The sequence below is a fragment of the Gymnogyps californianus genome, chromosome 10 (genome assembly GCF_018139145.2).
Source record: "Gymnogyps californianus isolate 813 chromosome 10, ASM1813914v2, whole genome shotgun sequence".
NCBI lineage: Eukaryota > Metazoa > Chordata > Aves > Accipitriformes > Cathartidae > Gymnogyps > Gymnogyps californianus.
This window is the reverse complement of record NC_059480.1, coordinates 9,114,428-9,141,538: the sequence shown is the minus strand read 5'-3', so window position 1 is coordinate 9,141,538 and position 27,111 is coordinate 9,114,428. Positions and strand designations below refer to the sequence as shown.

Sequence of the window (27,111 nt, the reverse complement as noted above, 5' to 3'; positions counted from 1 at the left end):
TGGGGCGGCGGGGTCCCCCGGGAGCCCCACGGGGCCGGGCGCGGAGCGGGGAACCGGGAGATGCTGCGGGAGCCGCCAGCCGCGTCGCGGGGGCGCGCCCGGGCCGCCCCTGCCCCGGTGCGACCGGCCTTTGGCCTCCGCGGCGGCGGCGGCGGCAGCTGCCGAGCTCCCGAAACGGCTCCTGGCACCGGACGGCGTGGGATCGGCCTGCCGGGGCTGCCCTGAGCGCGGCACACGGGCCCACGGAAATACACGCGCGCACACACGCCACGCACACGGACGCGCGTCGTTGCAGGAGGGGGAAAAGTGACTCACAGTAACTGCCAGCCCGTCTCTCATGCCGGGGGTGAGGGGCTCCGCTCCTCCTCCTGCGCGGGTGAGGGGTCGAGGCAGTCCCCATTCGCGCCCCCTCCTCGCGTGGACGTGGGTTACAGGCCGAGCATCGCGATGGCACCCACGTGCCACAGCCGCGGGTGGGAAGGGTTTCTGCTCCCACGCTCGGGGCCGTACCGGTACCGGTGGTGAGGGGGGCGGTCAGGGGGGTGCTGTTCGCGCCGTATCGGCTCCCGTGCGTCCCTGCTTCCCGCCGCGTGTTTCCCAAGCACGAATTAAATCTTAAATAGCTTCGTCCTTTTTTTTTAATGACACTTCTGCCGCCTTCCTTCCTGGAGTAAAATACGCGTGGCAAACAGTGCGGTGTGAGTGGGACCCTTGGAGCGTTCCCGGAGCGGCTGTGCGCGCCGGCACACCTCCGGCTGCCCCAGCCCGGCGGGGCGGCCGCCGCGGGCGCTCCCTCGGCCGGCGGCCGCGCTCCGCTGCCCGGCTCTGGCCGGGATTTCGCGGGGCTGGGGTGCACAGGGCTCGCTAGCGGTTTTCTCAAAGCTTCGGTCATCGGGGTGCTTTGTAAAGTACAAACGCTGTGTAAAATACACGCTGACTTTTACGGTCGTGCGAACTTCTCTCGCCAGCCTGTTTCTTGGGTGCGTGGAAAGCTTTCCTGAGCAGAGCCGGCGGCCGCCGCGCGCTCAGGGTTTTGGGTTTATTTTTATGCATTTAAAAGGTGCTGGAAACCGCTCGGTTTGGTGGCCGGGGCGTGGGGGCTGGAGAGAGCAGGACGGCGGGCCAGAGCCTCCCAGGCGTGCGGGGCACACGCCGCTGTGGGTGCGGCAGCGGGAGCGGGCATGCCGGCTCCCTCTGCGGGCTCCCCCGCCCCGAGCACCCCGGTGCGGAGCCCGCCGGCGAGCTCCGCGTTTTCCCGAGCGCCGCTGCCTGCGCCGTGCCGCTGCCTTTCCCTCGGCGGGCGGATTCTCTTATTTTTCCGGCTCCGGATTCCTGCCTAAATAACGCGAACCCCCGCCCTCCCCGGGGCCGGTACCGGCCCCGAAACGATCGCCCGGCCCGTAAAGGGGAAGCGGACTGGGAGCCCAGAAAACATTGTTTCCCTCATTTCAAAGGGGGAAACCTGAACGATTCTCATCCTTTTGATTGATTAAGGTCTTGAATAACTTGAAGCTCGGGAGTGACAGTTACTGAATAGACTATTGCAAATAAAGAGCACTGTGGAAAGCTGGGCTGGCACTTCAGAGTGTAAAGGAGGCGAGTTTGCTGGCACTTACCAAGTTATAAATAAAAGGCCATGCACAATAGTACCTTCTTTAAGGACAGACAGTCTTTACAACACTCCTGGCGTCATATCCTGCTGTGGTCACTTCAGCTCCTAGGCAGACTTTACCTCTTTTATTTTTCCATCGGTTTAGTTTGAATACTACAATAAATTCCTGGGAACAAACGCTTGTTAGTAAGACTTTAACACGCACCGCCTCGCACCCATACACACCCGCATATACACACTCACGCACACACATGTAACGCAGGGACACTCTCGTTCCATCGATTTTTAATAGGAGAAATCCCCACGGAAATCTCACTGGCAGCTCTCGCTTTCAAAACCGTTAGCACCGTTTGGGCCAGAGATGTTTCTTCTGGACGGCGAGACATTTCAGTGCAAAATACATAAAAGGGAGGGAGGAAGGGAGGAAGGAAGAAAGGAGCATTTTTTTCTTAAAAAAGAAAAAAAAAAAGGGAGGTTTTTCCCCCCTACCCCCAGCCACTGGTGCTCGGGGGAGCGGAGCCAGGAGACAAAGCACTTTATGGGCAGCGAGGCAGGGGCTACCCCGGAGTGCCTGGCAGCCTGGCAGGGTCGGCCGGCGGGCTGCAGTCCCGCGGAGCCCCGGAGTGACACGGCGTCCTTACGGATGCGAGGTCCGGGCCGCCTCCGGCTGGTGCTCCCATTCCCCGCCGCCGGCCGCTCTCTGCCCGCAGCGAGAAGGCCAGCACGGCTCGGCCCGCGGGGGACAGCGCGGAGCCGAGCCTAGCCGAGCCGAGCCGAGCCGAGCCGAGCCGTGCCATACGGGGCCGTGCCGGTCGCGCTGCCGTCGCGCCGGCCGGGGCGATGCGGGAGAGCCGCCTCGCTCGCCCAATCAGCGGGGGCGGCGCGGCCGGGCCGGGCGGCGGCGGCCAATCGCGGCGGCGCCGCCGCGGAGCCGCGCCGGGGACGGAGCCGATAAATGCTCCCGGCCCCGCGGCTGCTGCTCCCCGCCGCACCGGGGACAGCGCCGCCGCCGCCGTCGCCCCCCCCCCGCGCCGCCCGCCCGCCCGCCCTCCCTCCCCCGCGCCCAGCCTCGCCGCCCGGCGGGGCTCCGGCCCCGGCCCCTGCCCTCCCTGTGCGGGGCAGCGCGGGTCACTGACAAAGGGGCAGCGGCGGAGCTGCCTCCTCCCCGCCCCCGGCGGCATCCCCCACCCCCTCCCGGGACCGCTCCTGATTCGGTGGGACCCGCTGACAGCGCGGATCTCTCCTAGATCAGCCCTCACCTGGATATAACCCTGCCGGGCCGCCGCCGCCGCGATGACAACTCTGGCTGGAGCTGTCCCCAGGATGATGCGACCCGGCGCCGGGCAGAACTACCCCCGCAGCGGGTTCCCGCTGGAAGGTGAGGCCGCGCCCGGGCTGCTCCCACTCGGAAAAGTGAGAAATGCTCCGTGCCGAGAGGCCGGGACGAAGCAGGCTCCCCCGGCCCGCCCAGAGCCTGCGCACGGAGGGCTCCCCGGACAGCCCGCACGGCTCACACCCCCGGGCTGTCAGAGCCGCCGTCCCGCGGCGGGGCTGGAGCGGGGCCCTGTCCCGGGACGGGCATGGGCTGGGGCCGCTGCGGAGAAGGGTCGGCTGCGGGCCGGCGGCTCTGGCCTCGCACCCCGGGAGCGGTCCGTCCCCTTCGGCCGGCGGGAGCGGCGGGAGCGGGGGGAACCGACCGGGAGGTCGGCGGCGCAGCGGGCCCTGAATCCGCTCTTTAGCAGAGTGAAGGGCAGTGATTTGGGGAGCCCAAAGTTAGAAAAAAGTGGGGAAAAAAGTTAGAAAAAAATTTAAAATCAAATAAAAGCGAGCCAAACGAAATCGACGGAGATTTTAGAAACGAGGGCTTGTCCCGGGCGGGCCGGGCCGCTGCAAGTGGTGGTTCGTCCTCCAGGCAGCGGCGGTGCGAGAGCCCCGCGGCGCCGGGGAGCCCCGCAGGCCCCTGCCCCGGGGGAGGACGGGCGTCTGCGGCGGCTCCTACCGCCGCACCCCGGGGCGGCCGAGCCGCGGGCCGGCCCCCGAGCCGCCCGGGGAGACCGCGGGCTTCCCGCACCGGTTCTCCCCTTCTCCGCTGTCGGGCAAGCCCTGAAACCCGGCTCCGGTGCGAGTGCAACAGGTGAAGCCGCCCCGCCGCCTTCCCCTGCCCGCCGGGGCGGCAGCGCGGGGCTCCGCGGGGGCCGGCGGGCCCCGGGCGCGCTGCGGGGCGGCTGGGCGGGCGGGGGCGGGCGGCGGCGAGTTGCCTTACAGAAAAGCAACGACAAAAAAACAGTAACAAAAAAAAGACCCAGCAGGATCCGAAGGAGACGTTAACGCCATTTCCCCCTCCTGCCTCCCCTCCCCTCCTTTTCTAGTCTCTACTCCTCTAGGCCAGGGCAGAGTCAATCAGCTCGGAGGAGTGTTTATCAATGGCAGGCCTTTACCCAACCATATCCGACACAAGATAGTGGAGATGGCCCACCATGGCATAAGGCCCTGTGTCATCTCTCGCCAGCTGCGAGTGTCCCACGGCTGCGTCTCCAAAATTCTCTGCAGGTACCAGGAGACGGGCTCCATCCGGCCGGGGGCCATCGGCGGCAGCAAGCCCAAGGTGAGCCCCTCCGCGCCTGCCCGGAGCCGGGCAAACCCCGGCCGTGGCGGCCGGGAGCGCGGCCCAACTGGGACTCAGCCCAGGGTGGCCGGCACCGGGGTTTGCAGGCGGGGAGGCCGCACCCCGGGAGGGCCGGGGGCACCGTGAGGGGGCCGGGGGTGGGCGCAGACACGGACCGGTCACAGCACCGCCAGCCGCGTCCCCGCCTGTTGCTCTGAAACTTCCCGAGGCTTTAAAAAATATTGTTGGAGTTCGTGGCAATCTTTTTTTTTTTCAATTAAGAAAATGCTCTTTTAAAAAATAACTTCTCAAACGAAACGAGGGAGAAGGGGGTCGTTTTCTGAACGCTTGGCTGTCCAAAGCCCCGAGTGCCCCACGCTCAGCCCCGCGGGAGCCGCGGGTGGGCTCGGCGCTGCCGGGACGGACCGGGGAAGCGATCGGCAAGATGTCAGGGCTTGCACAGCGCGGCGGGATCGGGCCCTCGCTTCTTTCGTTGTAAAGCGCAAAAAAATTATTTGTATTTCTGTCTGTCTGCCTACTGCTCCTTCTCCTGCTCTGTTTATTTTTCTGTCCGCTCCAAAGCTGCGTGTATTTATAGCTACACCGCTAAAAAGTTTGCGCTCACAATAATGCAGACAAATATGGATTCTTGTCTCAAGATTAGCCGCCTCCTCCTCCTATAGCTTTTCAGTCCCACAAAAAAGAAATAAAGGCTTGAGTTTCTGTTGAAAGTTGCTGCTATTTTCCCTTTGTTGCTTCTAAAGCAGCAATGCCTGAACTTTCCCTTTCGGTGTTAGGACTAGAGATATTTTTTTATAATGCGTGTTACCCGAACGAAAGGCTGTTCCCAGCCGGGAGACCTTTGTTTTGTTTGAATTCGGCTTGATTTTAAAATCACGACGCCATTGAAGCAACCTCTTGGTACTCGGACCTCTCAGTGTTTTTATTACGCTACTTTTTAGTTGGCGCTGCAACCTTCGTTCAGCCGCAACTTTACTGATTTGGAGCTTCGCTGACAGGGGGTCCTCCTCTAACCGCGACCCAGAATTTCCCCGGGATTTTCTTCTCGGCCGCACGGCAGCCGGTGCTGACTAATTCGGGGTTTTCCTTGCCGAGGGCTCGATCCCACCTTCCCCGGTAACCCCGGAGGATTTCCTGGGAAGTTTCGTTTAACCCGGGGGGTGCTTGTCTTACGCGGGCCCGCTGTTACCTATTATGTCCTCTCTGATTTTAACCTGCCCCTCCTCGGGGCGTTTTATAACGAGGTTTCTAAGCGGGGCCGGTGTCGGCTCTTGCTGGCGGCGGTGCGGGGCGGCGCGGCGGCGGCGGCGGCGGCGGCGGGGAGGCTCCGGCCGCAGCGGGGGTCCCGGCGGCGGCAGCCCGGGCTCCCGCGGCCGCGCCCGGCCCTGCAGACTGTGCCCGCTCGCCTTGTCTTTACTGAAGCAGGTGACGACGCCGGATGTTGAGAAGAAAATCGAGGAATACAAGCGGGAAAACGCGGGCATGTTCAGCTGGGAGATCCGGGACAAGCTGCTGAAGGACGGGGTGTGTGACCGCAACACGGTGCCGTCAGGTACGGGGCGCCGCCCGGGCAGCGGGGGGCTCGGACACGTCCCGGAGGGCCGGGGGCGGTACGGGGAGGGCAGCGCGATACCCGGGCGAGCCCCGTACCCGGCGGGAGCGGAGCCCCAGGCCGGGCTGGTGCCCACGAAGCGGTCGGCGTTAGCACGCTGGTACCGGCAGACGCGTCCCGGGAGGATTCCTGCCCTCGGCGGGGGTGCTTTCAATTAAATCGCAACTGCATCCCCCTCCCCTCCTCCTCCCCCCGCTGTCCCCGCCGGGCTGCTGCCGCAGCAGGGCTCGGGGCTTGCCGGAGACCCGGAGCTGGGAAGCGGGAGACTGGGAGCAGCTCCCTGTGCCGGTGGGTTGTCTGCAGGGGGGGGCAGAGGGAGCCGGCACGGTATTTGTGCGGGTGTCCGTGGGCTTTTCTCATGACCCGCTGCCCGGGCTCGGGAAAAAAAATATTTGCCGGGCCGCTGTGCCGGCGCTGGAGCGCGGTGCAGGACCGTGCCCCATGAAAACCCCCGCGGGGAGGGGAGCGGGCAGCTGCTCCCCCGAAAGCCCCGACTGGTAGCAGCTGGGGGAGACATGGGGCAGCGGCACTGATGCGGGGCTCGGGTCCCCGGCCCGGACGGGCAGCCGCGGGGGGTTGCTGGGGATGAGCCCGGTCACAGCTCTGCGCTCCCCCCGAAGTGAGCTCCATCAGCCGCATCCTGCGGAGCAAATTTGGGAAAGGCGAGGAAGAGGAGGCCGAGCTGGAAAGGAAGGAGGTGGAGGAAGGCGACAAGAAGGCCAAACACAGCATTGACGGCATCCTCAGCGAAAGAGGTAAAGTCCCATTTCCCCCTGCTCTCCGTGGAGCCCTGGAACCGGGCAGTGCCAGCCCGGGTGCTGGTGGGTATCACTCCCCTTCTCCCGGAGGTCCTCCCAGGGCCAGTGCAGCGGGAGGTGTAGGGCAAGGAGCTAGCCCCGATGGGGCGGCTGCCACATCCCGTCCCGTCCCCCCACCGGTATGACCCTGCAGTGTGCAGGAATGGTGCGGAGGTGGGGGCAAAGATGAGGGTCTCCACTGGTTTGGCTTTCAATAGCAGGGACGGGGGCCAGGGACCAGGGAGGGCTGGAGCTGGCTGCGGAGCCCCCGGCGCGGCTGCGCAGGGGCTGCTTTCCCAGCCCAAGCCGAGCAAAAGGCCGCAGCTGCACAGAAGGGGCTGTTGTAGCCAAAGAGACTTGAGGCTCCGCAGCCATGGGCAGGGCAGGGAGCCGCACATTTCATTTCTTCTCTTAAAACTGCTGGGAAAAGCCTGTGTTGGTGGTTGGCCAGGGGCTGCGAGGAGGTTGCAACCTGAACAAGGCGGAGGCGAAGGGCTGCTCCGGGGGGGGCAGCCGCTGCCCCCCGCTGCGGTCATGCCCAGCTCCCCGGCTGGGCCGGAGCGGAGGGGCAGGCAAGGGCCCGGCTGGGCGGCCGGTGCATGGAAGTGGCTGCCCAGCACATGCACAGGCACTAGAGAAGGCGAGACAAAAGTACCAAATGAGCTGGTCAAACATTTGTACAACTTTTCCAGCTTTTACAAAGAAGGCCTTCTATACACAATCTACACTTGGAGATGAACTTGGAAAACAAAGAGGGGGGAGTCCATTGAAACTCACACTTTGGCTTTGCACAGACAAAGCTTCAGCTAGCAGCAGCTTGATGTGAACAAAAGAAGGCAACCTTTTTATAATTCAAGGAGAAAAGAAGAGAAAACAGCCCCACAAAAGGCTGAGAAAAGACATTATGGGCTTGCAATGAGGGATGAATTATTCAATGAGCCCCTAATAGCTGATGCTCCACGCAGTTTTATGGACTCTCCACCGTGGATAAAGTAGCTGTTTTTACCTAGAAAATGTTTCTAGCATTTCTAGACATCTAGAGATGCTGAGTGCTGTTCCAGAAGGACAACCGAAACTCGTTCTTTAATAGTAGGATATCTCCTTGTTGTGTAGGAACGAACCCAAAAACACTCCCAAAACTTAGTTTTCAACTCTGTTATTAAAGCTTTCAGGGAAGCCTCATCTTCTGCATGTCTGTGTTTGCGTGGATGTGTGCAATACAAACACGCAGAAGATGCTAACAAAGTAAGAGATTTTAAGGCCAGAAGGCACAGTTTGATTGCCCAGCCTAGCTGCCCCCATATGATGAGTCCAGAGTTTCCTCCAGTGTCTCCTTCAACAGGATTGTTCTGAGGGATGTGCACCAAGGGAAAAATAGCTAAACTCAGTGCCCTAGTTGTTAAAATAACTAGCTTTTCTGCCTTCCTGAATTTCTCAACAGAGATTAGAAACGGAAGATAGGAAGCCTTGATAATATTCGTGCTTTATGGAACAAAGACTAATTAATAGAGACAGCAAGAGAAAAAATATTATCAATATAACCCACCCCTCTACTTCTCTTTGAAACAGTCTTCCTGTTCTTTGACTCTCTGCTCTTTAAAGCAGGGCTCCTGATCTACCATAAATCAGTGTCTGGGTGCACGGCTGGTGCCCTCCAGCCCGGGGGAGCCCCAAGACTCTTGCGGGAAAAGCACTGGGGCTGGCAGTGCCTTGCTGCGAACAGGGGCTCGCTCATGCCCCCCAGCACCGTTGTACGAGGAGGCTGCGTTCTGCCCTCTGACGTATCCTCTGTCTGCGGACATGAGTGTCCTACTTTGCTTCTTTTGAGTTCAATCAGTGGCAAAATTCCCCTTGACTAAATGGGGTAGTGCGGCCCTATCCTGTCCTTGTGCACGCAGGTTTTTGCTGGATGAACGTGGCCGGGCAGTTCTGTGCAAACGGCAGCTTGATAATCCCGTCTGTTCTGTGACAGCGCCTGGCAAGGTTTGGCAGTTGGAGGGAGAGCGTGCTCTTCCCCGCAGCAACGCCTGCTCCCCCTCCCCAACTAGCAAGCTGTTGCTTAATCTTATTACTGGAGTGGCCGGGATGCTGCAGTGTGAGAGAGCGGCTGCTCAAGAAAGGATTTGTTACCATACACATGCCTTATGTATAGTGTGATACTATAGGGACAATGCACCAGTGAGCTCATTACAAGGAAAAAAAACCCATAAAATAAGTCTACCGCTACTTTCTGTACCCGGCCAACCAAAAAGGTTCTGCTTCAACTCCCCTTTCACTCCATCTATAAAAATCATCAGGTCAGATCCTGCTCTCTTACTGAAACAACTGGCAAGCGCTCCTGAGGATTTTGATGCTGCAGGATTGTATTTGCCAGTGCCCACCAGCCTGGCTGGGAGGCCTGGTGTGGCAGAGGGTGGCCTGCTGACAGGGCGTCTTGGATGCCCTCTCTGACGCTTGGGTTGCTTGCAGTATGTCCAAAGGTTATCCCGGCGGCACGCAGCAAGACCCTCGTGTGGCAGCTCACCGCCCAGTGCTCTCCATGAGAGTGTTCCACGTTACAGAGTGAAAAAAGTGCAGAGTCTTTTGCAGTATGAGTAATTTTTATAGCTCTGGTCTCAGGGGCTCGAGGTATCCCAGTAGCAGGAGCGTGGGTGCAGGGAGACGCAAAGGGAAGGCTGTGGGGTAGGTCAGAACACAAGTCCTGGGGCTGAGCGCGGGGTGGGGAATCGTTCTCCTCCTCAGGAGCACGCATCTAGTGCTGGACATTTGCTGACGCTGCCTGAAATCCCCTCTTCACTGTGAGCATTTGAGTGGCTCGGGGAGAGGCATTTTTTCCGAGGGCGAGGATAACAGTTGTAATTTTAATGGTAGCTAATTCAAGATTTGGGATTTGGGGAGTACTTACAGCAGAGTGGGATTAGAGAGAAGAGAAACATGATATTTTTGAAAAATGTGCGATAGAAACAGTCTATCATGTGGCTTGGGATTTCTCCCATCACATATATAAGCATAGGTAAACTTTCATATGCCCTGCTGTGATTCTGTTTCAGCCTCTGTTCACGGACACTTAAATATGATTCTCTCGCCAGCGTTTACAGATGCCACATGTGCAGCCCGCTTTGCTGTATTTCGGCATTTCTGTCAGTGTCACCCTCTACCCTGATTTGGGATATATATTTAAAGAAAAGCTTGATTGTCACAGTGCGTATCAGGAAGCTTATAATTCTATAATAGCATATCTGTATTTCTGCATGCATGATAAATTTTTCTTAAAGGCTTAAGCCATAAATAAAGAACATGAGAGAGAAACTTTTGTGCCTTTATACGGCACATCAGGGCATATTTTTAGCATAACCGCTACAGAAGAGGGAGTTGCTTGTACCTTTAGCGGGAGTTATGTGCAGCATGGTTTGCTGACTAATCTGATAACTCCCCCCTTCATAAGATAGCTGTTGTTTTCTGGCAGAAACCGGTGGCTTTCAGCACTCGAACGATGGGGCGTAGAGCTGGTCCTCAGGCCCGCTGCGAGCGGGCGGTGCGGGCTGGGGCTGGGGCTGGGGCTGGGGCCGGGACCCCCCCGCCCGGCCTCAAAGAGGGCCTCTGTTCCCGGCCAGCGGAATTGGCCCCCGGGCCCTGTCCTGGCGGATCCTCCCCCAGTCATGCGCACCCGTCCAAAAAGGGCCCTACTCATCCCAAGCCTCTACCCTTGGCTGTACTGAGAGCAATTCAGGCTACAGCAGACTAAATTGCCTCCTTTATTTCCTTCTTACTTTCATCTCGGACCAAACCCTTCCCCCCTCTCCCTCCCCTTCCTCTTGTCTTTTTTTTCTGTGTGCCTGAGGCTCACATTAATACAATTTCGGCACCACCCCTATTTTTGTGTGTGTATGTGGGGAGTTTGAAGGGGGCAAAAAAAAAGGACCTTAGCACAAAAGCCCTGCTCAGCAGCTAGAAAGTTCAAGCTGCTGCTGCTGCTCTAGCTGTGTGATGCTTTTCCTGTTTGTGAGTTTTGGGAAACATTTTTGCTTTGTACTGTAATGGAATTAGAGGACAGATGCTGACTGTAAATGGGACACGCGACTACCAGCCCCTAGCTTAAATATTTAGATGCAATGTTACAATTACTGACTTGATGCACAGGCTTTGAAGTGGTGGCACATGATCTAAAGGGTAGCTCGGGCTAGATGGGCTTGCAGATGTTTTGATTAGGGTTGGTCAGTATCATGCAGCCAGTTATTTTTAGGTTGTTAAACTAATAAAGGCAGTTTATTAAGGGACAGGATTAACAGGCAGGCACCAGATATCAGTTTGAGTCATCCCATTCATTTCTGCATCGTAGGCTTTTGGATTAGTGGCCAGAGTGTGGGATGCTGAGTTAGATTTTTGTTGTGATTTTCTGATGCAGAGCTTGTCACGATTTTGCTCCAGCATCCCGTCCCAGGGCGCAGTGGTAAGAGGACTTACTCGCCGTGTGAAATACTGTCTCACGGCTGAGAAGCACAATGTGTTCCCTCGCTCAATGTTCCCAGTAAAGATTCACTTATTGAATGAAATGTGATGACTGTGGCTGCAGGCAATTATCTTCTTGAGTCTGGAATTTCATACAGTACTTTACATATTTGATCACTAGCAGGTCTAAGAAATCAGCTCGTGTAACTTGAACAAAATTTCATTTCTGAGGCTCTCAGAGCTGACGAGAAAATAGTGCTTAATTAAGAAAAACTCCCCAGTGACTCCAGGATTTGGCTTAAGGCAGATAGCACTAACAGTTATTTTCTGTCTGTCTTTTTCCCCTTTCTTTCCTCATATCTCAATAGCCTGTGAGAGTGCAGTCCTGGGCAGAAAAGCCAGGTGCTGCACAAGTGCAAATTGAGGTAGGTGATGCCATGTAAATCCAATACAGCTTTCCTTCTTCTGCCTGACCCGTTGTCACTGTGGGGCTCTGGGCCAGGTTCCCACTTCCAAATCATTATTCTGAGCTAATAACAATAACTGATGACCTCAACGATCAATAAGGACCTCACCATCAAGCGAGAGCGTGATGTCCCAGCAAGCTGAGCATTTTCAGAAAGGTGCTAAGTGTTTGTGCTTTGAGTGTCTTCAGAGCGGAGTTTGCTGCCCCAGAGATGCCGGGAGCAGCCCATGCCCTCCTGTCTTGAAGGTGAGCTGGGGGACTTTGAGGAGAGTGCTAATTGTCAGACTAACTGCACGCTAATCGCCTTACATAAGCACTAGTAATACTTCCAGCTGTGGGAAGAAAGGGTGTTACTCAGTCTAGCAGCGGCTCTCTGAAGTAATATATAGGCACATCATATCCCTTTCTCAAAATCATGAGTTCATTAATGGGTTTGCATGTTTTGCCATCTTAGGGACACTTTTTTCAACTTAAAAAGAGTCAGCAGCTATTCAAACAGAACCGCTGTGGGCATCCGTTCCAGTTTTTCTAATTGCATGTATCTAGAACAAAGGCAAATGTTAGTTTAGCAAATATCAGGATTGCTTCACTCACAGCAGTTGATTAGCTTGAGCTTGTAGCCAAGTTTGCATCTTATTTGGTTGCTCTGAAAATTTTAATAATCTATTAGACTTACACAGTGTCATTGTGGAAAGGCTGAGGCAAGAAACACGGTCGGTTGACTTCGGTGTGGCTAGGACTTGCTCTGAAAATGTGATTTTTATCTTTGGCTTTCTGGATTCTCCTACGATTGCAAAATCCTTGACGTCAGTAGGAATTTACCATGGTACAGATCAGGCTCTTCTTGAAACCAGCTCTGTAATGTGCTGAGCAACTGCAGCTCTGGGGAAATCCTCAGGTTTAGGATGTAAGATGGGTTTACTGGATCGGGTATCAGACCTCCAGTTCTGCAAACGCTGTCATGTGCGGTAACGGTGAGGAGTCCCACTCAAAGGGCCTATTCATGTGTGTAAAGTTACTCACGTGGGTTGGGGCAGGCAGGAATGGGGCCCAAATTTGTTCTATTCTGTTAATAGAAAGTACCCACTAAACAAGAGTGTGACTAATCCCGAGTGAAACTCTCTGGCGTAACTCTCATCGAGGGCAAGGATCTTTGTATTTGTGTTTACACAGAGGTAGCAATGGAATCAGCAGACAGTCAGAGGTTTTAATTAGATAAAAAACTAATTAGCAATTAATGCTGAAAGTAAAAGTCGATGCTGATGAAATCCTTAAAACATTATTTTCCAGGTCTGATTTCGAATAGTAATTCTCTGTTGTATCAGTCAAAGACGACACTTTTATCTAACACTTACTTGGGGAAGGTTTAGTTTGGTATTAGGTTTACTTATTGATAAGGGTTGGAACAGGGTTTAGAAGAGGGAAGCCAGTAAAGTTGATAGCGATAAATTATCACGAGTCCCCAGAGCTGTGTAATAAAACCACATTGGGAAATGAAGCAGAACTACAAAGTGCTCTCTGGTTAATTTAAGAAGAAATTGAGTGAAACGCAAAGCAATAAATCAGAGCAAGCCAGTCAATGTGAATTTCTCCATGTAAATGTCACTTTAAATCCTATGTAACAAACACATGTGGCTAGAGAAAGAACAAAATACATAAATAAAAATGCAGGATGCTTCCAAGTGTTCCCCAAACGCTGAGCTCTCTGGCTAATAAAAATGATGTACAGTAACGTAATTCACCGCAAGACCTTGTTTAGTGTAGTGTGAGCGCGGCATTTTACTTTACTTGCCCTGGAGTACTCCTGCCCCATGCTGTTAAACTAATTTAGTTTAAATCACTCTGCCTAGGAAAAAAAGTAAAGCCTAATGAAATTAAAACTCACTGAGGACACATCAGAGTTAGTGTGTCACGCGCCGAGATTATTTAGTTAGGGGAGTTTGATGTAATTGTTGACAGGTCATTTATTCATCCTAATAAATAAAGATTCACGAACTATTAAGAATGTGCATATATAACTAGTAAGACAGTAAAAGGCAATTAAGCAGTCAGTTTAATGTCTTATCTTGCTGGTTGCCCTACAGTTGTTTTACAACTAGGAATTAAAATTTGAAAAGGAAGTTTTCAGTGTCCCTGGCCAAATATTGATTAAGTAGTTGTTTGCTGATGCCATTGTGGCACATAAAAAGGCCAGTAGTTCTGCCCCTTGTTGTTCATCTTCCATTGTCACTGATTCTTAACCTCGGAGATCAAAGGAGGATCATTTCAGTTTATCTGTCTTGGAAAATCCTTCTTTGCTCCTAAACCCGTATGGATTAATGGCCAAATTGTCTTTAATGAGATGTGAAATTTGAATGGAATCCTTATTTTGCATGGTCTGTTGGATGTATGCACTGTATGCTCTTACAGTTTTGTGGGGGATTTTTCTGTAGCATTATTGGATTTGGTTTTGTTTGTATCACTTTGTTTTTAGTATACAGTGCACTGAAATTTTACTATTGCGACAGGTAAAATACATAGTATTTAACTGAATTTTAATAAAGCTAATTTTGTTGCATGTAATCTTTTTGATGAGTGTAGCCTGGGAAAAAAAAAAAAAGTTGTCTTTGTGTACCAGATCACATAGGAGATAAATGGTCCAGGGCTGCCAATAAAAGAAAGGGGGTTTGAGAAGCCAGCCAGTTCTCCAGATTGGGCTCTCAGTATAAAGGGACACCAACGAGCTTGCAGCATTTCTTTGTGCATTTTCTTCAGTTTTGATTTTATGGACCTCACTCACTTGCATCAGCGAGGATAGTTGTACTGCCCCTCCTCAAAAAAGGGGGGAAAGTCAGATCGGCCAGGCTGTGCAGAAAAGCAAGCAAGAGTCCTTGAGAATAATCGGTGCCTTGTTGCATTACAGAAAGCTATACTTATTTCAGAGATGATAGTAAAATATATTCCACCACACCCTGTGCAATCTGGATGTGTTATGTTGGCTTGCAATTATGATATGAAGTTTCATCTGAATAGTAGGGTGTGAGAGCATTAGATCCAGGTTCCGCTGCTTCCACTGGCATATCTGGACACAGAAATTTAGCTTCACAAACAGTAGTAAGAAGCCTGGAAAAGCCAGAGAGCTGCTCCTGGTGTCACATTAATTTTTTTGTGGGTGAGCCTCCTCTGCTGTAGTGACAAGCAGCAGAGTAAAGGGCTAAACCAGAATTTTTTTAATCAGCATTTTCTGATTCCCTTTCTTAAATACACTCTGTTTTCATTTTGTCTGGTCGTCTCTGAATACAATATCAGTCCATGCATACTTTACAAGTACTCAGCTACTTTATGAGACATTTTGCCCCAGAGTAACAGCTAAAATTCTTTGAAAGCATTTTAAGTACAAATTTCCTTAAAGTCCATGAACTCGTTCATTTCCATGGAGAGCTGCGGTGAGGACAGTGATATACATTCTACCTTTTGATATTTTTTTTTTAATGGATATTTGCCTGGATGTAGACTTTCTGCCAAACATGACCAATGTTTATATCATGCACAAGTCCATATAAGGACCTGTCTTAGGGATTTTTGTGTTTATGATATGCCTTATGTTGGATGTCTGATCCAAAAATTACTATGTAGTAATTTCTTTATCAGATATAATGTCACATAGATCAGTGTGGTTTGAATCGTATGAGGAATAAACTGTCTGCAGCTGACATTTCTGCATGCAGACAGCTTATTCAGCCCCCGTCAAATCTTATTCACCTTATTTAAATGAGTAGGACTGTTCATGCCAATATAATCAGGATCTGTTCTGTATACCAGCCCAGAAAAGCAATAACAACTACAGTTCTTCTGGCAAAATTACTCTCTCCTTTGTTAAAAATGTAACCCATGTATAATCCATATACCCCCCGTGAGGCAGTAGCACCGACATACTCAGTGTAACCAAATTGGACTTAAAACTGCTTTCTATCTCTATGTCTTTAACTGGCTCAGAGAAGGGTGGAGATGAATATAGACAGGTTTTATAGAAACCAGGCTAATGGAGTAGCAGGGAATGCTTCCACAGAAAATCCCTTTTTACTGAAGATGGTGTGGCAGGACTTCCTTTTCATTTTGACCTAAGGGCTGGTTGTTTGATCTGGTGTGAAGCGCTGAAGGGTTGGAGTGTGAGCTGGGGGGATCAGTGTCCCAGTGAGGACTGTGACACCTACCCAGCCCCTCCGGTCAGGCTAAGTGGCGAGAAAAAACCTGCACGGAACTAGCTGCAAGTCAGGTTTCCACTGGTTTCATGAACAGCAAAATAAGTTGTTTTCAGAAAGGAGGCGTTTTGACAGAAAAAAGGGAAGTGGCAAATGTTTAGCTAAAGAAATGTGCAAATGGAAAGTGAAATACACTATTTTCCCATTTTCACAATGAAATCCTGCAAAGTATGGATTTTGAAAAAAAACCAACGAAAAAAACAAACCAAAACCCAAAACAAACAACCCCTCAGGAATTCCATTTACCAAGGTATAACTCAAGATTAACTCCACTGCAGCTGGTGGACTGACGCTGGTGCGTGAGCAAATGCTGAATTAGTTCATCAGTATTTATGTGTAAGAAGGGATAGTTTCAAGTAACTACCATCCTGCAAATTTAACTTACCCACCTCTAATAGTTTCACCGAAGCCAGAAAAGTTAACTGACTAAGGACTGTTTACACAAGGAGTGATGTTTTAAGTGAGTAGTCATCAAACCTTTATGCAGTATTTTCGAGGGAGGGAGGTCTACAAATTTTTCTGTACATTTTTCTTTAAATTTTTAGTACATGCAGTGCAGAGAAAGGCATCCTATGCTCTAACCTCTCTTGCTGCCTATGGTAGCTATTACATGTATGGTATATAGCTTAACTATGTTCTTTGCCACCATCTGTGGAACTGGAAAATAATAGAAGAAAACATTTAGGAATCTATTTAGAAGATTGTACAATAGATACTGCAGTTAGGAAAAAGCCCTGTGGGTTCATCCCTGGTTTAGCACAGTTGATTGGACCTGCTGCCTTTTAAATCAACAGGATCAAGCAAAAATGCTCAAATATTTGGCAGCTATACAGAAAACCACACAAACGCCTGTTGCTTTAGCACCCACAATTTGTTTTCCAACAAATACAGTGTTACCTTTTGAAAAGCCCTTAAAACTAACTGCTTGCCCACCTCTTCTGAACAGCATTGAGACTGGCATAAACTGCATGTTGTGTGCGCCGGGGCAGGTGATTCGGGCCAGCCTGTGCTGAGCTGGTGCCCCAGCAGGGACTTAAGCAGCGAAAAGTATTGCAGGCTCTCGGGATGCTCACTTCTCCTGGTGAAAATGCAAAATGGCTGCATACAGCAGACATTTTGTTTATCTTTTTATTATTTCCTTCTCTGTCTATGTTTAAAAAGGTTCTTGAGACCAAATTGTACCATCATTTACATCTGAACAATCCCCTGCTCTCAGCAGGGCTGTGCAGGTTACTTAGGGTTGAATTTGGCCCTGATATGAAAGTTTAATTACATTTCAGATTTGAGGGACCTCATTCACTTTCTCAGACTTAGCAAGACTTTAGAGCACTAAACATCTATTTTCGTTGGTAAATAAGAGTTCTGACATGGCAAGTAAGCGTAGTTAAAATGTTACAAGCAGAGCAAATTAAAAAGAGCTGTTTGAGAACTGCACTTAAAAATTTTCTAACACGATTTAGCAAAAAAAGGCAAACAAAACCCCTGGCGCTCTGCTGCAAGAAGCTCTGTAACCAATCTGCTCCATCAGTCCGGGCAGGATGGGAGGCAGAGTGCTGCTTGCTCCGTCTGATTTCTGGCTCCTCCCCAGCTGAAGGGTATCACAAGGGGAGGCGTGCTCTGTCCTCCCAAACTGCATTCCTCCCCTCAACCTTTGATCCTAATCAACACAGCAAATGAAATTTTGGGAAAGAAATCAGGAGCTCTGATTCAAATGGTTGTCAAACCCTACACTATGACAGGCATAAAGAGGATTTTTCTCCAAACTGTTAGAGGTCACTTGGCCAACAAGCCAGGATTCAAAGTTACTGTACTTCTCCTGCATTGGCAGTCAAAAAGATGGAGCAATGATCGATGACATAAATATTTCTCTTAATCTGACAGTGGGAACAGACTTGTCAGCCCTGGAAGAGTAAATCAGAGACAAAAATTTTAAGTGAGTATTAAAAGAATCCTAAATACCTCTAGTATCTGAATCCTGATAATGGTAATTATAAATAAAAAATAAAACACCCCAGAAAAGTCCTATGAGGGGAAAAAAAAGATCCTCCAGGTGACCAAAGAGTGCAGTAGGGACCCATCTGTTTCCAATCTTGGGCTTTATCATGCAGAAAAGTCACTCTATTAAAGAAATAGGCCACCTGGTGCTTATTTTTTGGCCACTGGCTAGCATGAGGAAGGCATGCAGAATGATGGGTTTCCCAGGATGGCAAAGGGGGAACTCCTTTGGATGCACTTTGTTTTCTTGCTATGTTACGCTTCCCATTTTAGCCTCAGGGGTTTTGGGGAGTGGCGTGCCCTTGGGGTACCTTGGACCAGTTTTGCAGGGCCTGATCCTTTGGTTAAAAGACCCTTTGTCCTTCTCTGAGTGCGAGTTTGAAGCAGGGAGGAGAGCCCTCGGGTTTCAGGGCTGGGTGCAGTACCTTTAAGTTCAGGGGTGGCTCCCAGCCCAGGTGGGAGTTGGTGCTACCCTGTTTCCAACCCCGGGACCTCCTTGCTCTGCCTCTGCCTTTCTCTTCTGGGAGGCTTGTAAGTGCTTCTCATATCTTTTAAATGTGAAGTTTAAAGCTTCCACAGGACTGTTGTTTTCTCTCGGTGGAGATGATGTGGTCACAGTTGTGCTTTGTAGGTGGTGTTTTGCACTTGGTGATGTTCAGCTCTTTGAGTAGATGCCTTGGGTCCCAGTGATTCAGGCTAAATGGCTTCCCCTCACTTGAACAGCTGGTGCTGGTTTGCTGCTAAAGTTCCCACAGCTGCAGGAAAGGGGCTGCCGAAGGCATTTTCCACAGGCTTTAACAGTCTTCTGACGGGGCTGCGGTGAGTGTGCTTCTGCATCTTTGGAGTGGGATGAGGGAGCTTTTCTAATACCTTTTTTGAGTAGGAAAGAGTGATCTTGGTGATTAATGTGTTTATAAGTAAGTGATACCCCTAAATACAAACAAACAAGAAAAAAGTGCTCATAGCAAAATTAGTGCTAGAAGAGTTGGGTTTGGTTTGGAAGAGAACTGGTTTGAGTTGGTATAGCTTGCTCTGCGGTTCTCAGAGTGACTTTCTGCATTGCCTTGTGCACGGAGCCAGCTGAGATGGGACTGCTCGCTCCCCCTCCCCGGTTACTGGTCTCTGCCTCTGCTTGGCCGTGATCCCCCACGGCAGGAAGAAGCTGTTTCTTGCTTTCTACGCTCTCCTTAATTTTTGGTTTTTTTCCTCCTGTTGGCGGGCATCCTGGCAGTGTGTGCAGTGGAGAAGGGGCTGGAGTGTAGGAGATCTGTCTGTGTCAGCTGCTCCTGTTTGGCTCAATCTTCTCTTTGTATCTGTGTGGGTTTTTTTGTTAGAAATGGGACTAATGATATTTTCCTCCCTCAATGGTATTTCTAAATGTCTGGGAACCAGAAATCAAAAGTGCTATATAGATTCAGCTGCCATAGCTCATCTGTCAAAACTGTAAATCCAGATGAAATGATGTTTTAGAACGAATGCTTTGTGGCTAGAAAGGATTGTAACCTGCCCTTGGAAAAGCAGTTGGGCTTCCAGCCTTTGGGGTTGCGGAGCTGGGGAACACTAGGTTGTTTGTAGAGGGGCCAGTGAGTACCCTCTGGGCCAGTGCCCCAGGGTGTAGAGCACTTCTTAGCTGCACCCAGTAATGCTGCAACCCCTGGCTCACAGCAGCAGGTGAGTGCATTTTGATGAAGTAGATCAAGACTCAACATTTTTATTTCTAATACTTTTATTACTGTTGTTTACAGCAAAAGCAGATCAATAACTAGTATGGTCTGGGAGTAAGTTCATGAATTCAGAGATGTTGCCTCAATTTACATTGAGGCTCTGAGCCACAATGTGTTTACTGGAGTACAGCAATTAATGATACATACTTTTTGCTGGTTTTGCTGGGTTTCCCATGAATAGCCTGCAATTTTCTCAAATATGTGGTATGGAAAATCTATTCAATAATATATGCAAATAATCTTTGGTTCTAAGCAAATATTTGATGCTTGAAATTTATGTGGTTGTGACTGGGCACGCATGTCTCGCACTGTTTTCTCTTCTAGAACTGGGTGTTGCCGTTGCATTCACCAAGAACGCATCGTAACTTCTGGATAGCTGCTTAAAACATTTTATTTCTTTTTAAATTGGATTTTTTTTTTTTACTAATGTACTTGTTAAAATAGAAATATGAACTGAGCAGAAAAAGGAGACAAAAATCATGCTTTAAACATTCTTTTGTTGTATATTGCTGGTATTTATAGTTTAAAACTAGCTTTCAAAATCTTTATACAATAGAATGCATTTCTCAGTGGTGGGATTTTGTGTTACACAGACTGATTAGAGATGAACTGTTTTGGTTTGTTTTTAAACTCTTTTTAAATGAAATCTGTACTTTCTTTTATAAACATTTTTCCTGACAGAGAGAAATAGTCTAGTGACTTGGACATAAAGCTATGAGCCAAAAACTGAGGAGCCAGTTCCAGTTGATAGACTGGCTTGAACTTGTCAACAGGTCTTAGAAAAGAAAAGTTTTTAGATGTGCAACTGCAGTACAACTTGCAGTAAGGCAAGATTTGATTTCCAGAGTTGCTGATACAAATAGTTCTTACTGATTTCTAGAGTTTCAAGGAAAATGGCATTGTTACAGTCAGGTTTTTTAAACAGTAAAATTGTGGGTTTTGTTTTGTGTTTTTTCTTTTTTTTTTTAACACCAATAATTCCTCTAATTAATGGTGTCAAGCATGTGAGATTTCTCATAAACCTCAAGAAAGCCTATTGAATTTAATGGCAAGACTTGCATTGTCTTTAATGAAATTTGGTCAGACCCTAAACTAAGAAGGTTTTTTTTCTCTCTTCCCTCCCCCCCCCCCCCTTTCCTTGAGGGGGGAAAAAGTTTTGGGTTTTTTGAGGAAACTGGGGAATTCTAGCATTCCTGGGCATGAGAGGAGAATACTGATTAGAATCAGGCAGAGAGCAAGCAGGTGCTGAGCATGTTCATTGCTTAACCCCCTGCCCTGCTCCTGCATCCCTGCCCTGACCCAGCGCACAGACCCTGCAAATAGCAGCAAGTTGCCAGATGTTGGAGATGTTTTCAGGGAGAGTGATTATTCACCAGGTCTCGTCTAAAACCAGGGAGTTCCTACAATGATTGTATTTCATGTTTAAAGCTGCGCTGGATAAGCCACTGGAGGCTATGTTGGGGAAAATACTGTATTTCTGAGGACGAGAACTGGCTATTCTGTTGCGAACTGCTGTGTGTCTGTGGTATCCGTTTGCAAAAAGTAATACAAAAACCTAACAAGCAGAGTAGATTGCCTGAGGGGGAAAAGCTGTCTATTTTTTTTTTTAATGAACAAAAAAGATTTTATGGCTTAGAAACAGTACACCCTAAAGAGAGGTGTGTTTAAAAGTTAGACTCGAAAGCTTTTGTCTGGAGAATAATACGCTTGGTGTAAAGAGCGGCACAATGGAAGTCTTTTCTTCTAGTTATGTATGGGTGAGCATCAGTCAGCCAAGGAAGAACTTCAAAGGCCAAAGTAAAAACTTGCTAGGCTCTTTCTTTCCTGACAGGTTTTTCTTGAGGTAAGATGGGGAGAGCTGTTTATGCTGGGAACTGGCTTTCTCCTCCTGTAGCAGAGGAGGCAATAGATCATGTGCAAACCAAAGTACCCAGCCTGAACTCTGTCTGTCTCCAGTTGATGTGCCTTTTTGGAAGCTACTAAACTATCCCATCTCATGAGTCTTTTATTGCTTATTCATAAAGAGGTCTCAGAAATTCCACTTCTGCCTTGCTGGGAACGCACCATGCCGGATGGAAGGGTAAGCTGTTTTCTAACTGTGTTCCTAGGGAAGATGATTTGTTTCTTTGCCTCCAAAAAATACTCATTATTCATACACTATAAATTGCCTTTAAGGTGGGAAAATAGCCCCAATGTGTTTTAATATAAGTAGTCCAAGGATATAACTGGTGTGCATTAAAACAGCCACTGAACTTAATGTCTGTCAGTATGTATGCAAAGTGTCAGGGTTTGTAATGGGGATGCTTGTGTGATAGGAAATAGAAACTCTAAATAGCATCCAGAGAAAGCTCTTCAACGTGACCTTACATTATCATTTCATTTTGTGAATTTTAAAAGCTTTTTTTACCTAGGAATTTATTTACAGGATGTTAAATGCAGCAGTCTAGAGTCATTTACCTAGGTCAAAAATGGATTTAAGCAGCAATTTTAGTGTTACCGACAAGGCTGTGTTCTGGAGGCATGCAAAAAAAAAAAAAAAAGTACTGCTACTCTAGCAGACTGTGTGTGTCACATCAATCTTTGTTAAAGGCAGAGGCACAACAGAGAAACCAGAGGATGTCTAATGGAGAAAGCAGCTCTTCTGATTTCCTAAGACCGCAAAGCAGAGCGGTCCATACCAGAAGCATAAACTACGCTGACTCTCCTGCTGATGCATGCAAGGCTATTCACTTTCTGGGGAGTGGGGTAGGGAAAGGCAGTCACCTTTTGGAACAAAAGAAATATTGCAACATCTTAGCTCTAATACTCGAGAAATGCTTGTACAGGCAAGAGAGCAACCCCTCTGCCAGCCCACATCCAGGGGCAGTCATCAAGCAAAGCTGTGGGAGGAGAGCGCTGGGTCACCTTTCTCACGAAGCATGTAGCAATTTATCTGAGCGTCAAAGAAGGCTCAGGTAGGCTGTTCTCAAAGCGTGTTTTGTGCTAGCCTGGATTTGGACTTTAGTGCTGCAAGAGGAGACCAGTGGTGGTTGTTTGTGTGCTTGCTCTGTGTTGCTATCCTGATCATCTAGCTGCACCAGACTTACAGTTTGAGTCCCTTTCCATGGCAGCCCTCATTCAGTTAGCTATGCATTCGGTGGGGAAGAAGAACCAGTAATTATGAATGAGCTGGCAGTAACATGTTTCAGTAACTGTTTCATATTGTGTTTGAATTGATGGCTTCAAGAATGGAAAAAAAAAGACTTTGGGATGACGTGGAAGATCTCTGTTTGCATGCTCTGTCTTTTGGCTCGAGCCTGTTGTACGTGCTCAGGCATCATTGGCTTCAGTCAGGCTGTTTGAAGGAAATGGGGTTTCTGGGAGGGTTAGGTTGAAAATAAATGATTTGCCCACAACAGTAGCAGTTGCGGTGATATTTGCTAGGAGTGCGTTACATGATTTATCTAGACAGAGTCTATGGACTACGTTGAAGCCATCAGTGGAAGGTAACTGAGAAAAGCTGGCTTAGTCTTGATTGGCTTACATTTGCTATACAAGGGTTTGCACACCTGTTGAAGAAAACTTCTAAGGAAAATTTCTGTAAGTGGAAAAAAGATGGGTGACCACCGCATTGGTGATTTCAGGTGAGTTCAGCTTCCTTGCTGAGAGAGTTTCAGTTAGCAAAGCAAAGGGGTGTTTGTATTCATCAGGGAGCACAGAACAAAGATACATGCAGTTGTGGAAAACAGTCATCTGAACGGATGCTATTTTATAATAAATTTCAAATGCACAATACCACAACCTATTCATGTTTTTTCTTTTGGCATAATGCAATGGCATCTAACTCTCTGAAAATAAGTCCGAACAGTCAGTTACAATTAATTTTATCTTCCATTTTGGGAAAAGGGTGAAAGAATAAATAGGAACTAGAGCTAAAAATGGGACAGCAGGCTTGGAGTTGGTAGAGTGTTGTCAGTGGGATTTTAGTTTTTCAAAAGTGAAGAGGAGCATTTTGGATTCTGGTTCTGTTGTGGGCTGACAGCCTTAGACCATTAAGTGGGAGGTGGATAATAGTCCTTGTTTTGCATCAGCTGTACAGAGCTTAAAACATATTTGGGAAATGAGGGAATTTGGTTCCCACTTGCATGGAACATTTTTAGACTCTTGTAATTTGAATATAACATTTTGACCATGATCATGTCTCTGTATTCTCATCTCCAAAGTACTTATTTATTTTTATAAAATAATAAATAAAACGTCCTTTGACTTCCCTAGTGGAAAAGTACTAGATAAATTCAGGGTATTACTTTTACCCTATTCCTTCTCCTAATTTAAACCACTGTCAATTTGCCAGAGATTGAGAGAGGGGAAAGTTGAGGACCAGGAGGGACTCTTATTTTGCTGCCACTTTTCATCAGACGTTCATCACTCACAGAGTAAGTGCCATAGGCACTTGTGGAATGAGTCTTTACAGGTATCAAAAGAGAATAAAAACCTGAAAATTTGTCTGACAAGTTTCCGTTACACAAATATTCAGGATGTATTTGGGCATTTATCTGTCTCTGTCCTTGATTGCAATGTAGAAGAGCTGTGTAAAGAGCTCAGCATCAGGTTCAGTACACTTAGATTCAGTCACCATCATCTCCTTTTTCCTGTATGTTTCTGTAGTTGCTGTGTATCACTGACTCGAAATTTGATAAGAGAACAATTTTTAATCTACTTTTGTATGTTTTGATAGGTTACAAAGAGGAAACCAGCATAATTTGAGATACTGACTTAATCTAATTGCTCTTGTGAAACAAGAAATAGTGGACTGAGACATTACAAATTTGTACGTCCACACAGATGTTCCAATAAACTGGCAGGAATTAGTGCCGTAATACAGAATGTGTTTTAAGACCAGATTCTGGTCCTGGCATCAAATCAGAGTCGTTCCTTTGTTGAAGTCCCTTGATTTCCAGCAGTGTAACAGAGATCTGAATCTGGCTTTGTAGATAATTCTGTACAGTTTAAACAACTGAGGACTTCTTCCAGAGCAAGGGCATGTAGGATGTACTGCCAGGTATAGGATTATCTGTGGTGTAAGGTTTAGTTATTTTTCTAATTTTCCTTTGGGGATATTAGTTGATGCTTATAGAGGATCTTTATTCTATTTAATTATATAAAACAAGTTACGGAATGAATAATGCCACATTTTTGGGTAAATCTGAAAGATTTCTGGTCACTTTTAATACAGCTTCTGCAATAAGGTGGTAAAGCACGCTTTAGTCTGATGTACGTGTTTATCTGATATTAGTCCCCTGAATGTATTGTTAAGAAATCTTACAGATCTTAAGGCGTGATGCTCTAACTTCTGCTTGTTGGGTGTGTCATATTTCGCATGCACGAGCATACGGACATGCACAGCAGATGTATGTAAACTACGGAGTTGTTGGGGCAGAGCTGAGTCTGACCAGGCACGTTGCTTGTGCAGCCAGAAGAAAATCATGTACTTGTTACAATAGATACATTTGTAACTATTTAAGCAAAGCTGTACCTGCTTTTATTAGTAAAAGGATGCAAACGGAGGATTTTATGCATATTAAGAGAAGTTTCTTTTGCTGCTCAGAGGGCTTGCTGTCAACGCCCATTAAAGTCTACAAATTAAAAAAACAAAACACCAAAACAACAAACAATCCACCCCAAACCCCAAGTTTCAAACAAAACCCAATCCTATGAATATGCTCTGTGTGATGGATAGTTTAGTAAACTAGGCTATATCCTCTAAGACACTCTTCTGGCACCACTCCATGTGAGCACTGTTAATGTCCTTTGAAATACTTTATGCTATTGTCTTTCTAAATACTATTTGGAGTTTGTGCTGATCAGGAGATCTCGGAACTGTTTTCTGCTGGGAAGATACAAGTCCATTGAGCATGAAATTCCATCAAATTATGGCAACATTTTGTTCTAAAGAAAATAAAAGGAAGGAAGAATTCAGGCTACAAAAAAATCACTCATTTCAACATTTTACAGAACTAAATATTTTTATTTGTTAATTTTAAAATTTTGTTTCCAATTTTTAAACTCTTACCCTTAGAAAATGAAGATTAAAGGCCTGATTATTTTTTGTTGTTGTTGCTTTTGAGACAAAGTGAATGTATTTAAAAAGAACTTTCCCCTACAGTTTTCTGCTATTGAGGCATATTCAGATTTCTGTTCTTAACCAGAAGGAAGACAAATGCCGAGATACCCAGCTTCTCTGGGGACCAGAATTTCTCACTCCAAAAAGTGTCCTTTAGAGGGCTGAGTGAGAAGAAATGTCAGAAACAATATTTTCACTTTTTTTTTTTCCAGAGTCTGGTTTACACAGACCAGTTAGTCCATGGGATGTAGAGAAGTTCGCAGCCTCTTGTAGGATGAAGTAAAGAAGCAGTTTTTGTGGTGGTTGTTTCCTGCAGTGTTTCTGTGCCCAGCGGCATACAGTGATAGCAGGCACCAAGGCCAGTAGGAAGGACTTGGAGTATTAGCTCTGAATTCACTGGCTGGGTCAGTCCCCAAAAGTAAAAGAAGAGGCTGTTACAGCAAACAGTAAAAGTACTCATTTTTACTAGAGCAACATATTTTCCCCACTCGTGAAGCATTAGTAATGAATAAATTTGGTCTGTCACTTAGCTTAAAAAGAAGTGATTTATGCAATCTCTTTAAAGCTTTCTTCAGTTTGTTTTGCAGACTTTCTGTTAATTTAAAATTATAGGAGCTGTTCAGGGAAATAGCAGACAACGTAGCAGCAAAGCAGTTAATTATAACTGAGCAGTGGTTTGAAATAAAGACATGAATATTAATTCTTTTGGAGCTGCTTGCTGTGTAAGCTGAGTTTGATCGGGGCTGCTTCTTTCTCTCTTTCCTTTTAGCATTCCTTCATTTTTTCATTCTTTTGTCCACTTGACACATAGCTTCTCTAAAGTGGCTTTGCAGAAACTGTTGGCACTGTCCCGGCACGGTTTTTCCATGGAGTAAACTGCTCCCCCAATGTATAGCCTGACTTTTAATTAAAAATTTTGTCTACGCTGTTTCAAACAGATGAAGAAATAGCTGTTGACATAAAGGTATGGGTGGAAAGATGGTCTTTGCTGACAGTGCTGAGCACCTCTGTTGCTGTTGGATGTCGGGGATAAAGAGGTTTGTGGGGAGAAGGATGGCGTAGTTTTTGCTTTAGGAAGATTTCTGGGGCTGCCAAAAGTTTTCAGTGAGGTTATATTCAGTGTCATTGAAATTTAAATACACGTCGAGAAAACGGTTTTGTTTATTAACTCAAGTTATGGGTGCTGTCAGTCTTCTGCGGGGAGGGGGGGGAAGGAAAGAAAGGTGTAACTTTAAGCACACACTGATTTGTTCTTATTACATAACAAAAGTCTATTTCTTTATCATGTTATCATTCAGTTAATAAAAATTAGCTACAATAACAGCATCAACTTAGAAACCCCTCAAAGTCCAGGGGATTTTCTTTCACAATGAACATGAATACTGTTCAGAAATACAAACAGTCAAAGGATAACTTTAGGTCTGAAAGAGAAACCTGGCAAGGGTAATTGAATAAGCCTGGATCTCCTGAATATGTCATGGTGAGT

The 27,111-nt window shown here is 48.2% G+C and overlaps 1 protein-coding gene across 4 annotated transcripts in view; it reads left to right on the top strand.

Moving 5' to 3' along the window:
* The first annotated feature begins 2,905 nt into the window (after positions 1–2,905).
* The window catches only part of PAX3 (paired box 3), an 82,457-nt gene continuing 58,251 nt past the window's right edge, over positions 2,906–27,111 (top strand). For 2 of the 4 annotated variants that reach the window (XM_050902294.1, XM_050902291.1), the window contains exons 1-4: positions 2,906–2,990; positions 3,982–4,217; positions 5,661–5,790; positions 6,471–6,605. In XM_050902294.1, the coding sequence (XP_050758251.1) occupies positions 2,906–2,990; positions 3,982–4,217; positions 5,661–5,790; positions 6,471–6,605 (586 nt within the window). Of the gene's footprint in view, positions 2,991–3,981; positions 4,218–5,660; positions 5,791–6,470; positions 6,606–21,709; positions 21,719–27,111 lie in introns of all 4 variants that reach the window. The other 2 variants (XM_050902295.1, XM_050902290.1) reach the window with 2 other exon arrangements.